The sequence below is a fragment of the Arachis hypogaea genome, chromosome 15, assembly GCF_003086295.3.
Source record: "Arachis hypogaea cultivar Tifrunner chromosome 15, arahy.Tifrunner.gnm2.J5K5, whole genome shotgun sequence".
In the NCBI taxonomy this organism is placed as follows: domain Eukaryota; kingdom Viridiplantae; phylum Streptophyta; class Magnoliopsida; order Fabales; family Fabaceae; genus Arachis; species Arachis hypogaea.
Window position 1 is genome coordinate 129904194 of NC_092050.1, and position 15077 is coordinate 129919270.

Here is a 15077-nt window from a genome sequence, read left to right on the forward strand (position 1 = left end):
CTCCTCCTATATCAACGCTCATTCATCACAAATTTGGTCCTGCTTTTCTTGCATCTACTTCCTGTTGGCTACTACTATGTTGGGTTTTGTTCCTTTTTTTTTGGGTTTATTACTTCTTTGTTTGTGAATTAGGGTGGCTGTAATAATTGTTGGTGCACTGTGTTATTTTTTCTTTCTTTTGGTTTGGGTTGCTACTGTGTAAGTGGATTGTGTTAGGTTTTTATCTGGACAATTTAAACATATAAAATGATTGAAGAAAACGTTTACGCAAATACAATATTGGCAATTTCCAGACGCAAATACAACAAACGCAACTATATATAATCCGCTACACCCTGCAGCGGAACTTAATTGCACGTAATCTGCTACAGGGTATCGCGGATTACGTTGAGGGCGGGGTTACTCATAAACCGCTACACCCTGTAGCGGATTATGAGTATAGTGGTGTGTCTATATATACCGCGTGAGGCTGTAGCGGAAATCATTTGAGTTATTTTGGAAAGAAAGTTACAGAGAGAAAGTAGAGAGAAGGGAGAGAAAATTCAAATTCTTGAGTAGTTTGGAAGAATGGAGGATGAACGGCGGTTGTACCGGCTCGACGGCGTTGCTCACGTAGCCGGAACCATCGATGCAGAGGTAAGTGTCTGTATTTCCAAACACTATTTTAATAAATGTATATTTTATTCAATATTAAGGAAGTAATTCATTAATTAGATAGATAGAGACTTAGTTTAGGTTTTGGTTTGAAAATGAAAATTTGAAATATAAACTTTGACATTTAACATTTAATAGTCAAGGTAGAGAGGTAAATTAGTAATTTCAAAACCCAAGTAGCTTAAGACTAAAAATACAAGCTATAGTTTGGTTGGTGATGTTATTGTTAGAAATTAAGCCGGTGTTCTTTATTTCTGAAAATGCAGCCAACCCGATGTGTGTATAGCGTCCGAAGGCAACAGAATATGCCGTTACATGATAGGATCATACCTTACTTAGAGAGGGCTGAGTTGTACCACCTGGCTAGGCTGAACGCGCATTGGTTCTGGTTGGATGAACCTCTGGTCAGCGCATTTATCGAGAGGTGGCGGCCTGAGACCCGCACTTTCCATATGCCATTCGGAGAGTGTACTATCACGCTCCAGGACGTGGCATACCAGCTCGGGCTGCCCGTGGATGGCCAGGCTGTTTTCAGGTGCATGACAGACTTCCACATGCACATCGAGGGGGCCAGACCGGCATGGGAGTGGTTCGAGGAGTTATTTGGTGAGCTTCCGCCACCGGATAAGAGAAAGTTATACACAGTCCACTTCACATGGTTTCATGAGCGGTTCAGGGTGTTACCAGCGGATGCTTTGGAGGAGACCGTGCACATATATGCACACGCGTATATTATGATGCTTCTGTCGACACAGCTGTTCATGGACAAGAGTGCTAATCGAGTCCACCTTCGTTAGTTACCTTTTGTGGTGAGACTTGACGATATGGGCAGCTATAGCTGGGGCGCCGCTGCATTGGCGTGGCTGTACCGATGCATGTGCAGGGTGACGAACAGAAACGTCACCAACTTGGCTGGACCCCTACAGTTGCTACAGTCATGGATCTTTTGGCGGTTTTCCACGCTGAGGCCGTCGGGTTTTGATGCTTTCTCTTTTCCATTGGCATCCAGGTATACTTTAATTCATTCTTTCTTTCAAGTTCATTACGTTCTATATTTGAAATTACATACTTACGTGCTATTTCTGCAACTCAGATGGGCCACATATTTGCCCTCTTCTGATGGAAAGGAACGGCGGATTATACAGTATCGTCTAGCATTGGATCGATTGACTCATCGAGATGTAAGTATTTTGTTTTTGTTTGTTGTTATTTTAATTGTTTTTTTCACACTTATATGTATACATTGGTATAATGCTGACCTTGCCTCCTGTCTATCAGATTGTGTGGGAGCCTTATGGTTTGCTGGACGTACTGGCAGTCATCCATCCGGAGATACTGACCGAGGAGCACAGCCGGTTATGGCGGGCTGTCACCAGCATGATCTACTTTGCAGTTATTGAGTGGCATCAGGTAGACAGGGTCTTCCCACAGCTAGGGGGCGTACAGCATTTGCCTGAGCCAGCGCTCAACATAGAGTATCTTCATAGTAAGGACGGCAGGGGTGGAGATAGATGGTTCCCCACTTACTATAGGACATGGCATCAGCATTGGGACGAGCGAGTTCGTTCTGTGTTGAGTGTTCAGAGAGTTCCTGATCCTGGTCCATCCCTTGAGTACCTGGACTAGTGGCACCGTGTTGCACATAGGATTCTGTCACCAGGGATTGCTTTCGCCGACCCTAGGCCGACCCAGTTTCCAAACGATGCTATACTCAGAGGGTCGTCGCAGGCGCCGACTAGAGTTCCAGCGTCTGATATACCGGATAACAGACGTTTGGAGCGGAGACGATGCATCGGTACACGTGCCACTGATCGCAACTGGCGCTGGATAGACGACATGATGCAAGAGGAGCAGGTTGGTGGTGATGACGGAGGCCAGGCAGATCATCGCCTTCATCGATCTTCTACTAGACGATGGGCTGCTCGTGGTGGAGGAGCACCTCCCGTCCACCACGATGACGAGGCAGGATCGTCCCATCGGCACCCTACAAACACTCATGTTGGTGGCACCGCGGAGGCTAGTATGGGTGGTACACCTTTTACCCACGTATCTAGCTCTCAGGTACTACATGGGTGTAGCACACAGCTGTTAGCCGATCTTGCTACCACTTCTCTCACCATGGATTTGGACGATCAGTTGGGTGGACCCTAGTTCTATGCGGATTTTGCTGAGATCATACGGGGTGACGACGTTCATCAGTACCAGAGCCCGATTCCAGGCGGCCCTTCAGACCCTATGGAGTATAGGCCACAACCAGCGGATATGCCTGAGACCCAGGTTCCTGAGACCCAGCTCCCGGTCGACTTGAATGAGCCCGCAGGCAGCCCGTACGACACTTGGTTCGGGATGGGGGGACACCACCATCTGCATTTGGAGTTGGGGCACAGGAGGCTCCGCCGAGAGATCAGCGAGCGGCTAGGGTTAGGCGTCCAACCCGATGTGGCACAGGCTCGCACCTACTTGGTCCATTCGGAGGCGACCATGATGTTGACGGTGACCAGCAGTAGCGTCCGATTCTCTTAATTTCCGACAGTTATCCATGTATGAATTATGACTTATTTATTTTCTGTTAGGGTTAACGACTTGTGACAGTTATATTTGTATTAGTTATGTGTTATACTTGTATTATTTTTGTACGAGTTACTGCGAATGACGATTATATTTTGTATCAATTCGTGCATTTTGCATCATGGGTTTTAAACCCTAACATATAAACACCACTATACTCATAATCCGCTACAGGGTGTAGCGGTTTATGAGTAACCCCACCATCAACGTAATTCACGATACCCTGTAGCGGATTACGTGCAATTAAGTTTCGCTGCAGGGTGTAGCGGATTATATATAGTTGCGTTTGTTGCATTTGCGTCTGGAAATTGCCAATGTTGTATTTGCGTAAAGATTTTGCTCATTCAATTTATTTGCGTAAATTGTCCTTTTTTTTCTTTTATTTTTTCTTTAAGAAAGCTCAAATACAAAAAGAAAAAAAAAAGATATGAGGATCTCATCTAATCCGAAAATAGTAGGATTGGATCAGATCAATCTAATAGGATTTTGAGGTCAAAAATCTCAATATCCAATTTGATTTGATTTCATATTTTAAATGAGGTTTGGGTCATAATACGCATAGGTTTGATCCGATCCATAATCTTCCGAACTTTGGACAAAGTCTATGCTATTGAAATTCTCTATTTTAGCCTATTATATATAGCATTTTACAATTATTATTTGGTTAATAAAAATTTGAACTCTCTCAAAATTAATATTTAAAAGATAAACAAAGAATAACTATAATATCTACCAATATATGTCAACATAAGAGTTTTTTCTGTTTTTATCCAACCTATATAACCCATTTACAGTAAAAATTAAATGACACACACACGTTTTGTGGATCATTTTTTTGCAAATGGAGAAGCTCATGGTGTATCATCATGAAATGGAGCAACAGCCAAAATTTTCACTGCTATGGGTGTCAGGAGAAAAATGCAGCTTCTGTTTTTCATTTTCTAGCATTTCGTTTTTTTTTTTCAAATTAAACAAAACGTAACTTCCGTTTTGCATTTGATTTTTTTTATTTAAGAGAAAAGCATAAACGCAGGTTGCGTTTGTCAGATGGGCTGTTCAAATTTTTTTGGAAGAAGAGAAAACGCAGGTTGCGTTTTGTTTGGGCCTAAATTTTTTTTCGAAATGTACAAAACGCAGCTTACGTTTTGTATGCGAAATAATATTTTAATAAAGAGCCTTGCATATAAATAGCTAACACAGCTAATACCAACTCGCACCTCACTTCTCTTCTTCACTTGTACTCCTATTTTCTTTTCTTTCATGTATCTGATGCTTGTGCTTGTGAGATTTTTCGGTTATTAGAAGGGTAAAAAAAAGTGAGAATATGGAGGATATTACAAATATACGAGTGTATTATAACGGTGAGATTATACCGAATACACACGAAGGAGTGGGTTTTGTTTGTGAATGTCCATTTTTATTTGCTATTCCATATAGCACGAGTTTTGTAGAGTTACAAAATGGTCTTTGTGTGAAAATACAAAGTCACATTTCGAAAAGGGTGAGCAACATTTTGTACAGGAATCCTGTGCAAGTATTTGGTGGGCTGATACAGTTTCAAATAATGTCCATCACTGACGATGAAGCATGCAGCAGATGTTCTATATTTATCGACAAACCCGATTTCACGTGCCGGTGATAGAGCTGTACGTTGAGTTTGAACAGCAGTCGGGGATGGGTACGGTCGGCGACGAGGTCAATGTTGATGAGCTCGGGGATATAGATTGGGAAGAAGATAATAATGACAGCGAAGAGGAATTCGAAGCTAACTATGAAGTCGATGACGAAAACAATGACGGAGACTTGGCAAGCAATCCGGCGGTGCAGAATGAGGCGTATTCCATTGTAAGCCAACACCCGTTTGGTGTTCCGTCTTTTATGCGGACTCTAGATCTCGAAGCCATGCATGCCCCGGAATTTCCTGAGTATGCGAATACGGGTATGTTATGATTATTAACTCAAGTTTCCTATAGTGCTTAATTTATTTGCCTTGTCTGACTGATGGTGGTGCGCATGTCGTAGGTGAAGGCAACGTTGCGGTGGAAGATGGCGAGTTTAGTGTCGAAATGGAATTTGGTTTGAGAGAGTCGGTGATATCTGCAATCAAAAGCTACACCATCTCTAGAGGAGTTGATTACACTGTGTATAAGTCTGAGCCGCAGACATTCTATGCGAAATGTAAGGGGTATGGTGCAGGATGCGACTGGCTTATCCGAGCTAGCTTGATTCGAAAAAAAGCTTGTTGGGAGATCAGGAGATACAATGGCAAGCACACGTGCACCATGGGCACGATTTCACAAGATCATGCCAAGTTGGACTCAGACACAATTGCTGATGCCATTAGGCCGTTGGTCGAAGCAGACCCATCGATAAAGGTGAAGTCTGTTATTGCAGAAATTCAAGGCAGGTTCAACTACACTGTAAGTTACTGCAAGGCTTGGTTGGCAAAGCAGAAAGCTGTCACAAAAGTTTTCAGTGATTGGGAAGTTTCTTACCAGACTCTGCCAGTATGGTTGAAAGCAATGACAGTGAAGATGCCAAGGTCTCGTGTTCAAATTAAAACGCTCCCTGTTTACCGTGAGAGTGAGGAGGTTCAAGGTGTAAGAGTTTTATACCGCATTTTTTGGAGCTTCTATTCGTGTATTGTAGCATTCAGACACTGCAAGTCACTGGTGCAGGTTGATGGCACGCACCTATACGGAAAATATAAAGGTGCCCTTCTGGTAGCGGTTGCACAAGATGAGAATCAAAACATTGTGCCTATTGCATTTGCGATTGTCGAGGGCGAGACAGCAGACGCGTGGGAGTTTTTCCTAACCAATTTGTGGAGATATGTTATTACCATTGATGGTGTGGGTATTATTTCTGACCGCCATACCTCCATCGACGCTGAAATAGCTCGCAGTAATGGTGCATGGTTACCACCAAGGGCGTGGCACATGTACTGCATCAGGCACATCGGGTCCAACTTCTTAAGGAGGTTCAAGGCTCCATATTTGCATAAACTCGTGGTGAACACAGGTATTTCAACTCAATGTTATGGTTCTATTCATAGAAAATTTCAAATTTGTGGCATCTGCTTATGATTAAATGGTTTTTTAACAGGCTATTCTAGGACGGAGCAGGAGTACAACAAAAACTACCAAAGGCTCAAAGAGCAGAGTGAGGCATATACTCAATGGTGCGATGAGATCGGTGTTGAGAGATGGGTTCTGGCATTCGATGGTGGTCATCGTTGGGGACATATGATGACAAACTTGGTAGAGTGCATAAATTTTGTCCTGAAGGGTGCACGCAACCTTCCTGTGACTGCCCTTGTCCGGTCAACTTTCTATCGGCTGAATGAGTTGTTCACTCGGAAGAGTACAGAGGCCCATGAGCATCTCCACAACGGATTCACGTATTCAGAATTTGCAACGAAGAGAGTTGAAGAAAGCTTCCGACGTGCAGGAAACATTGTGGTCAACCGGTTCGACAGGCACAACGAGATGTTTCAGGTTCGCGAAATGCAAGATGATACCATTTACACTGTTAACCTTGCGCAACAACATTGCGACTGTGGCCATTTCCAAGTCGAGCGACTTCCATGTCGCCACATGCTTGCATGTTGCACCAACCAGCGTCTTGATTGGCAAGTGTACGTGCACGATGTGTACAAGATGTCTGAAATTCGCAAGGTGTACAGAGGCGAGTTTGTTCCAATGGGTGACCCATCTACGTGGGATAGATACGAAGGAGCGAAGGTGATCACCAACTGGACATTGAGGCGCGCGACGAAAGGAAGACCGAAGTCAACCCGATACTTGAATGAGATGGATTCGCGGGATATGCGTGGTCCTCGCCGGTGCACTATATGTGGATGCGAGGGACATAGCCGCAGCCGATGTCCGCAGCGCGCAAGTCCAAGTTCCGTTGGAGGTCATTAGTGGTTAGGCTTTTCAATGTAACTTTCTTATGACCTACTTCACAATTATATGTTATTTTTTTGTAACCTCGTCATTTACTTTAACGTAGTTAACAATTTATAATAAATAAAGTTTTTAAGTTTGTTATTTATTTTTTTGGAGAACAAACATCTCAATCCAAACAGAGTTATACGGGAGCAAAGCTAAATATGTCATAATAATAATACTGAACAGAATCATCTAAATATAACATACGACACTGAATACAAATCCGAATACAACACTGAATACAAGATCAACTGCAACTAACTACTTCCTCGGCGCCTTCTTCGAATACAAGGATGGGGTGTATTTGTCCGGAGGCGCAGTCTGTGTCCGTAAGTTATACGGATGACCCTGAGATACACCGGCGTCCAGCCCACTGTCGACGTCAGGACCACTGCCGAAATCTGTCATGCCCGCACCACCAGTGTCATACAAACCAATGCCACTCATCCTCGGAGCACTCGATCCACCAAGATCATACCAGTGCTACAAGTCGTATCCCAAGTCTCCCTCTTCCTGCTATGGGTACTCATTCAAATCAAACAAATGGCCACGTGGTTGTGCGGATGGACCGGGCGAATCTACATGACCCGTCGAGTGATCAAAGTCGAAGTCACTAGCATGACCTGAAGTGGCGCGACGACCACCAGAATGATGAGATGTAGCAGGCCCTTCCTGCGGTTGCATCGGGCCGAGAAAATATGTATCTCTCAGGACCTCAGAGAAGCTGATGGTGTCCAATCCACCCAATGGGTTAAAGTGACCGTCGGCTAGAATTACCAGATGTGGTATGTAGGGCTCAGGTGCCTGAGGCGGCTGTGGTTCCGGTATATATGCTGCCTGCTGCTGATATGCCGGCCACTGCTAGGCATATGCTGGATCCTGAAACTGCTGGACATATGTCGGGTCCTGAAATTGCTGGACATATGCCGGGTCCTGAAACTGCTGGGTATATGCTGGCATCTGAACCTGGTGCTCATACGTCGGGACCTGATAGTGGTGCTCATATGCCGGCACCTAATTAACAATTAAATACAATTAATAGTAATTACTGATAACTATTTATAAACCTAATAATCATAATACTAGGAATTAAAAACAATACATGTTCCTGTTGCTCATGAGGCGGGACTTCCTGGTGAGGGCCAGCTGGTTCTTCCTATTGCCGCTGTGGTTCATCGGCGCCAACCTCTTCGCCTGGAACTCTATCTGACAGTCGCAGGTGAATCCCATACTGCTGCGTGTACCAGTCGTAGTACACTGGGAGAGGATGGAAGTCAATAATCTCCTCGCCTAGCTGCAATGTGTTATAGCGGTTAGATGTCCATCTGTTAACCCATTGACTGTAAATCTGTCTCCATTCATGGTTCTGTGCTCCTGTCAACCGCTTGCAGTGATCACGACCAAGGTTGAACGCTGGGCCTGGTGGTAGCTGCTGCATCTCGAACTGTCGTTTGACCCGGTCTGTCGCGTGCCACTCTATGCACTCGAATGACACTAGAGGCGACTGGGTGGAGCACATAACCATATGGGAAGCGAGGCCATTCGGAATCCCCACTCCCATATATGGCCGCCATATAAACTACACAATAGTTACCAAGAGGCCGATTAGAAAAACTATTCTTCTGAATAAAAACATTGGACATTAATGGTACAACTTACGTCGTCAACTCCCATGTCGTCGAGTCCTCGCCTAAAATGCGGAGTAGGCCGCCGTATATATCTCGTATGTCGACGCCAATGACTCCACCTAACAAAAACATAATAATAATAATAATAATAATAATAATAATAATAATAATAATAATAATAATAATAATAATAATAATAATAATAACAATAATGATAAAAGCCAATACCGTCGCGCTAGTGGAATACCAATATCGCTGAGTTGATCGCGGGGTATAGGTGCCAGGAACGGCATACGCTCCCACGCCCAAACAAAAAGCAGTATCAGTGGGCCATCCATTTTCTTGCAGTTGTATCATGAGGCACGACACAACGATCTGTATAGGTGTGCCAGACTGGCTGCTCCCCAACTATACTCTGAAATCCGGGGAAAATCCCGAAGTGGCGGTAGAATCTCCGAGTTCAATGAAACGGTCGACTTATCCGGAAACACAATTGTACCGAGCACGCAGAAAATGTGCGCTTGGACGTACTGCTCGAGAGACTCCTGAGTATCACATGGCTCGGTGTCTCTGCACTGTCGAACCTAAGCAATATTAACATTTCCCAACACGTGATCGTTCGGACCAGGCTCCCGACCAAAACATGCAATGCAGTTGGCTGACTGATGAGTGCCTTTTTTTAGCCTTTCAAAAAAGGGCTCTCATGTGAAGCTAACATGGCTGGCTACATACAAGTATAGCCAAGTCAAGATGGTCTAGTGTATCAATTCAGCTAAGAAAACCAAGACTCTGCTTTTACTGAGAATCTTTTCGATTAAATGATCAACTTCAACGAGATTTCCACAACGAGATATCATCTCAGTGCCAAAACCGACGATGAGACTTGAAGAAGCATATATCATCGTTCACAGTAATCCCACAAAAAACTGGTAGCTGCTATCTGATCTACCCGTAACGGCCTCCCCATTAATTGGGAGACCAAGAATATAACTCACATCTTCCAGCGTCACTGTCACTTCACCGACCGGAAGATGAAACGTGTGAGTCTCCGGCCTCCAGCGTTCCACCAAAGCACTCAATAGTGCAGAATGACCTCTCATTTCGCCTACTCGCGAAACGTGTTGAAACCCAGTCAATGCCAATGTCGCTGCAGCTACCTCGTTAAAGGTATCTGGCGGATCCAATTTTCTGGGCAACAAATTTCTGATAGCCTGTAAAAAAATGATAATTATTAAATTCTAAATAATATCGGTTATAACATAATAATAAATTGTTAAAAAATCACAAAAATTTATCTATTATTTATTAAACAGTATTATTAATTACAAAAATTAATAATAACTTATTCTCAATATCATAACCAGTATTATAGAATAATCATAATAACACTCTAATTATAATAATAACTATCCAAATATAACAATAATAACAATAATAATAAAAATTTATTATAATATCTATAACCTAAACGATTTGTTATAAACATACAATATTAATTATTATTACAAAATATTACTAAAGTATTAAACGTAATAATTTTTTTTCTACGTAAACATTATTAAAAAAACCGTTTACTGTTAACAGTATTATTATCATTATTACTATCATAAAAAATAATAATAAATTACTAAAAAATAATAATAAATTATTACACATTATTGAAATTAAAAATTATTAATAAATTATTTTCATTAACATACCCACTATAATAATAATAATAATAATAATAATAATAATAACAAAAACGTCACTAACAATACAGAGATTAATTTGCCTATTAATAATAATAATAATATAATAACAGTATTAAAAAATTAAACCGTAATGAGAAATTAATAACAACATAATATTAGTTATAATAATATTAATAACCTCAATACTATTAATTACAACACAAATAAATAAAATTCGAATAAATCTTTATATTTATTGTTACATATTAAAAAAAATTACTTACAAATTGAGGATGATCCAAATACTCAATAATATGATTTTCTGGTTTGGTATAGTCATACACCATTTTTTTCCTATACTGTGTACTTGTTCTTCTTCAACAAGTTCTTTCACAGCTTCCTCACTCTTCCTCAACTATTTCTTCAGTAACTAGTTTTGTTTCAGTAACTTTGCTTCCCTCTCAATCTGCGTTTCTCACTTATAAGGACCCAGCTGAACCCTCTCCGAGAACACGTGGCGCGCATGCAGCTAGGGAGCATGCAAAACGCAACCTGCGTTTGGCTTTGGTTTACTGACAAATGCATCCTGCGTTTTGCGCAGTCCGAAGTTGGTCAAGCACTGCTCCTGTCGGCATGCAGGGCACGTTTCGTTTACTGGTTCCCTTCCCTCACCAATCGCAGCCTGCGTTTTGCAAGACCTGCATTTTTTTATTCCAACGCCTGCAAAACGTTACCTGCGTTTTGCAGGTCTCTGATCTTCACAGGTCCACATTTGTGGACATCACACCATGCATCCATTTATCTGCACTTCACCATTGTGTTATCCATTTAGAAATTAATTTCTGATGTTTTGTTTGTAAATTATCTCGATGTAGTATAAACAAAATATGTATAAATCGCATATCACATTAGAACAGGAAAAAGTAAAAAAGTTTGAGTTTGAGGATAATTTAAAAATTTTTAGCATTCTCTGGATTTTTTATCAGATTTTTGTAATAGAATTTTTTAATAGTGCATATTTGGTAAATATCAACGACTAAACAAGAGATAACACATTGGTGGGAGGGTTGCTATATATACAAGTATTTTTGATATACAAGTTTATATAAGTTAGTTTAAATTCGACAAAAATAATTCTCAATTTAGACTGTGTGTAAACACGCGCTTCCCTAATTCTTAAATAACGCAAACGGTTCTTCTCCCTCAATCAAAACCGCAACATTCAAAATTAAAACAAGTATCAAAATCTCTCAAAAATCTTTTAAAATCGTCGCGAAAAGTGAAAAAAGTTGCGAAGTTGAATTCGAAAAGAATTATGAGAAAATGAAATAAGAATATGAAGAAAAGAAGCAGCAGAAGATGAAGAGAAGGAAGAGGAAGGGTTTTAAATTATGCAGAACTTATCAGCATACATACATCGAAAATTTTTAAACAATACACTTAAATATTTTCATGTTACACTGAAATTTGCTGCAAATACAGAAAAGTATTTCCTCTAATGCTGTTTTTTTCTTCTTCTTTTTCTTATTAATTTCTTTTTTTTAGTTAAATGAATGTAAGTTCATCCTCTTCCAAATATTTTTGCAGCCTTATGTGTTTCTTCTTCTTCTTTGTTTGATTTTTTTATTTTTATTCTTGTTAAGAGAGTAAAACAAGAAGAAACTTGATAAGGTAAAACAAAAAGAAAAAAATGAATAAGCAAAAAAAGAAGAATATGATGATGATGATGATGATGATGATGAAAAAAAGAAGAAGAAGCAGTAGAAGATGAGGAGGAGGAAGAGAAAGAGTTTTGAATTATGCAGAACTTATCAATACAAAAACACCGAAAATTCTTAAACAATACACTTAAATATCTTCGTGATACACCGAAATTTGCTACAAATACAGAAAAATGTTACCTCTAATGCTGTATTTTTTTTCTTCTTCTTTTTTTCCTTATTTCTTTCTTTCTTTTAGTTGAATGAATATAAGTTCATCATCTTCCAAGTAATTTTGTAGTATTATGTGTTTCTTCTTCTTCTTTGTTTGATTTTTTTATTTTTGTTAAGAAAGTAAAACAAGAAGAAACTTGAGAAGATAAAACAAGAAAAAAAAGATGAATAAGAAAAAAAAAGAAGATAATGACGATGATGAAAAAGAAGAAGAAGAAGCAGACGATGAGGAGGAGGGAGAAGAAGAGTTTTGAATTATGCAGAACTTATCAGCACACATACACCAAAAATTCTTAAACAATACACTTAAATATTTTCGTGTTACGCCAAAATTTGTTACAAATACAGAAAAATATTTTCTTTAATGCAGAATTCTTACATTACATTCAATTCAAACCATCAACGATGAACAACAATTTTTACAAACAAAAATAACATTATTCACCTACAGAATCATAAACTACTAACAAAAACATTAACTAGAATCGAACCATACGTCAACCACTTGATTGGATTCAAAATAATAATCAATTTTGTTCTGGTTCAATTGACAATTTGAACTTGAATTATTTATTATCTTCAACAACGAGATAACTGTTCAAAACTAATTTTAGAGCTTCATTTCAAAAACGTAGAGAACGAACGAAGAGAAACACAAAGAACACAGAGATGGAAGAGAACGTAGATCGAAAACGTTGAGAAAATTCGAAAGCGGAAACGAAATCCTTTCGAAAAAGGCAATTATATATTGGCGTGTTGATTGAAAAGTTGGTTAGATAGTAACGCGTAAGGTGAATTAGGTTAAAGAGACTTGTATAGACTTGTATGAAATAATGACTTGTACGTGGAGAATATTTGTTAATTTTCAAAATAGTATTGCTCATTGCATTAATACCTAAATTAAGTTAGTTTGTTGAAATATAGTACAATCATAGGATGTAAATTACGTTGTAAGTTATGTAATATTTTAAACTATGTAGTTAATGGTGCATATATATTGTTCATGCATGGACCTACGTATCACAAGCTTAGTCTACTCCATTTTTTAGTATACATACTACGCATAAAATTGGGCATGTCAAGGTCGGCCCAATTATCATTACGAAAGGCCTAGTCTAGCTACTAGGGTTGAATTGGGGTAGATACATGTCCTTGAAATATAAACCCAAACTGATTTGAGAGGCAAGTTAAGCGCTTCTTCTACTATTTCGGTTACTACCTCTAAGTAATAACTACTCTAGTAGAAGTGTACACGGATCGAATTGAATATGGCCAAAATTTTTATCCGATCCGCATAATTCTTATTAGATCAAATCAGATATGATATCTGTATTTTTAAGCGTCGCATTCGATCTAATCCAATTTAATCCGCACATTTACAAATCAAATCAAATATCGGATATATCCACAGGACATAAATTTATTTAAAAGAATATTTCTATATAAAAAATGTAATAAATTTTTTTTCATACTTTTAAATTTACTTGTTCCCAAAACAATAACATTAAAACACACTAAAAGTCTAAAATAGCCGCAAATACTTAAAATAAAACAACAATACTAATTATAAACGATAATAACAACATAATTCATGATATCTAATTATAAATGAGGGCGACGAACCGATGGCAACGGAAGATAGCAAATCGGCAAGAACGGAGGATGGCAATGCGACAGGAACTAAGTACGGCAAGGCGGTGAGAACGGAGGACATCAAGGTGGCGAGAATAGAAGACTACTGACTGACAGTGGAACTAAAAAGGAGGACAACAATGTGGTAGAGTACGAATGACGAACAGAATGCGAGACCGCGAGAACGTCTGAACCACGGACCACAGTCACTAAAGAGGAGCGGCGAGAATGTGATGAAGAGGGATGAACATGACTACGTAAGGAACAACGGTGAGACTACAAGAGGAAGAACGAGACAAAGAGGAAGGAATAACGAGCGATATCCAACGAGTAGTTTCCAGTGGTGGTTAGGAAAGAAGGAGTGGTTGATTGGTGTCTCTCATTTCTGAGTGTGGTTGAGAGTGAATGGTTGCAGCGCCGAAATGGTGAAATGTGAAATTAGGGTTGACAGAAAGATAGGACATTAAGATAGAGATAGGACATTAAGATAGAGACACAGAAACACAAAATCGTGTTTGACAGATGAGACATGGACAGAGACATTGTGTTCAGAGATACTGAATTAGTATATTTTGTGTCCATCCTGACAGGAAGGACATAAACACTAACAAAGGATACGACTTATTTTTTATTTTTCTTTTATTATTCTTATTAATTTTTCATAATTATATTTTTTTATTATTATATTTTTCTTCTCAAAATTTTTGAATGAAAAAAATGAGCATAAATTGAATTTTCATAATTTGTTCTAATTTATCACCAAATAGAATACAAGAAATAAAATTTTGTATCTCTGTCCTTTTTATCTTATTCTCAGTGTCTTGTTCTAAAAAACAAATGCAGCCTTCTAGTCATTGGATTGGTTTTAATGGTTAAAATTAAACATACCTAATAAATGATATTATAAATGCATTTATCTCAAACAGAAATTTCAGGACGATTGGGATGTTGCCCCCCCCCCTTTGTTGGCATGACCTCGAGGCATCCAGTAGTCGTCAGGAGGCATCGATGGTCGACGAGATAGATTTCAAGAAG

General features: G+C 39.5%; 2 protein-coding genes across 2 annotated transcripts; both read left to right on the forward strand.

The window, feature by feature from the left end:
• Positions 1-567: 567 nt before the first annotated feature.
• On the forward strand, positions 568-1451 carry LOC140179317 (serine/threonine-protein phosphatase 7 long form homolog). Its single transcript, XM_072218042.1, has 2 exons — positions 568-636; positions 921-1451. The coding sequence occupies exons 1-2, from the start codon at positions 568-570 to the stop codon at positions 1449-1451; spliced, it is 600 nt and encodes a 199-aa protein (XP_072074143.1).
• A 3358-nt stretch (positions 1452-4809) lies between these two features.
• Positions 4810-7148, forward strand: LOC112748888 (uncharacterized). The gene is made up of 4 exons (XM_025797135.1): positions 4810-5161; positions 5245-5298; positions 5545-6243; positions 6328-7148. Exons 1-4 carry the CDS (start codon positions 4810-4812, stop codon positions 7146-7148), a joined length of 1926 nt encoding a protein of 641 aa, XP_025652920.1.
• Positions 7149-15077: the final 7929 nt, after the last annotated feature.

Excerpts from the sequence above, each read along its gene's own strand:
- LOC140179317 (XM_072218042.1), top strand. The coding sequence starts at position 568 with ATGGAGGATGAACGGCGGTTGTACCGGCTCGACGGCGTTGCTCACGTA. Across the intron at positions 637-920 it reads CCGGAACCATCGATGCAGAG|CCAACCCGATGTGTGTATAG; the intron begins GTAAGTGTCTGT and ends CTGAAAATGCAG.
- LOC112748888 (XM_025797135.1), top strand. The coding sequence starts at position 4,810 with ATGCAGCAGATGTTCTATATTTATCGACAAACCCGATTTCACGTGCCG. Across the intron at positions 5,162-5,244 it reads TCCTGAGTATGCGAATACGG|GTGAAGGCAACGTTGCGGTG; the intron begins GTATGTTATGAT and ends CGCATGTCGTAG. Across the intron at positions 5,299-5,544 it reads TAGTGTCGAAATGGAATTTG|ACACAATTGCTGATGCCATT; the intron begins GTTTGAGAGAGT and ends AGTTGGACTCAG.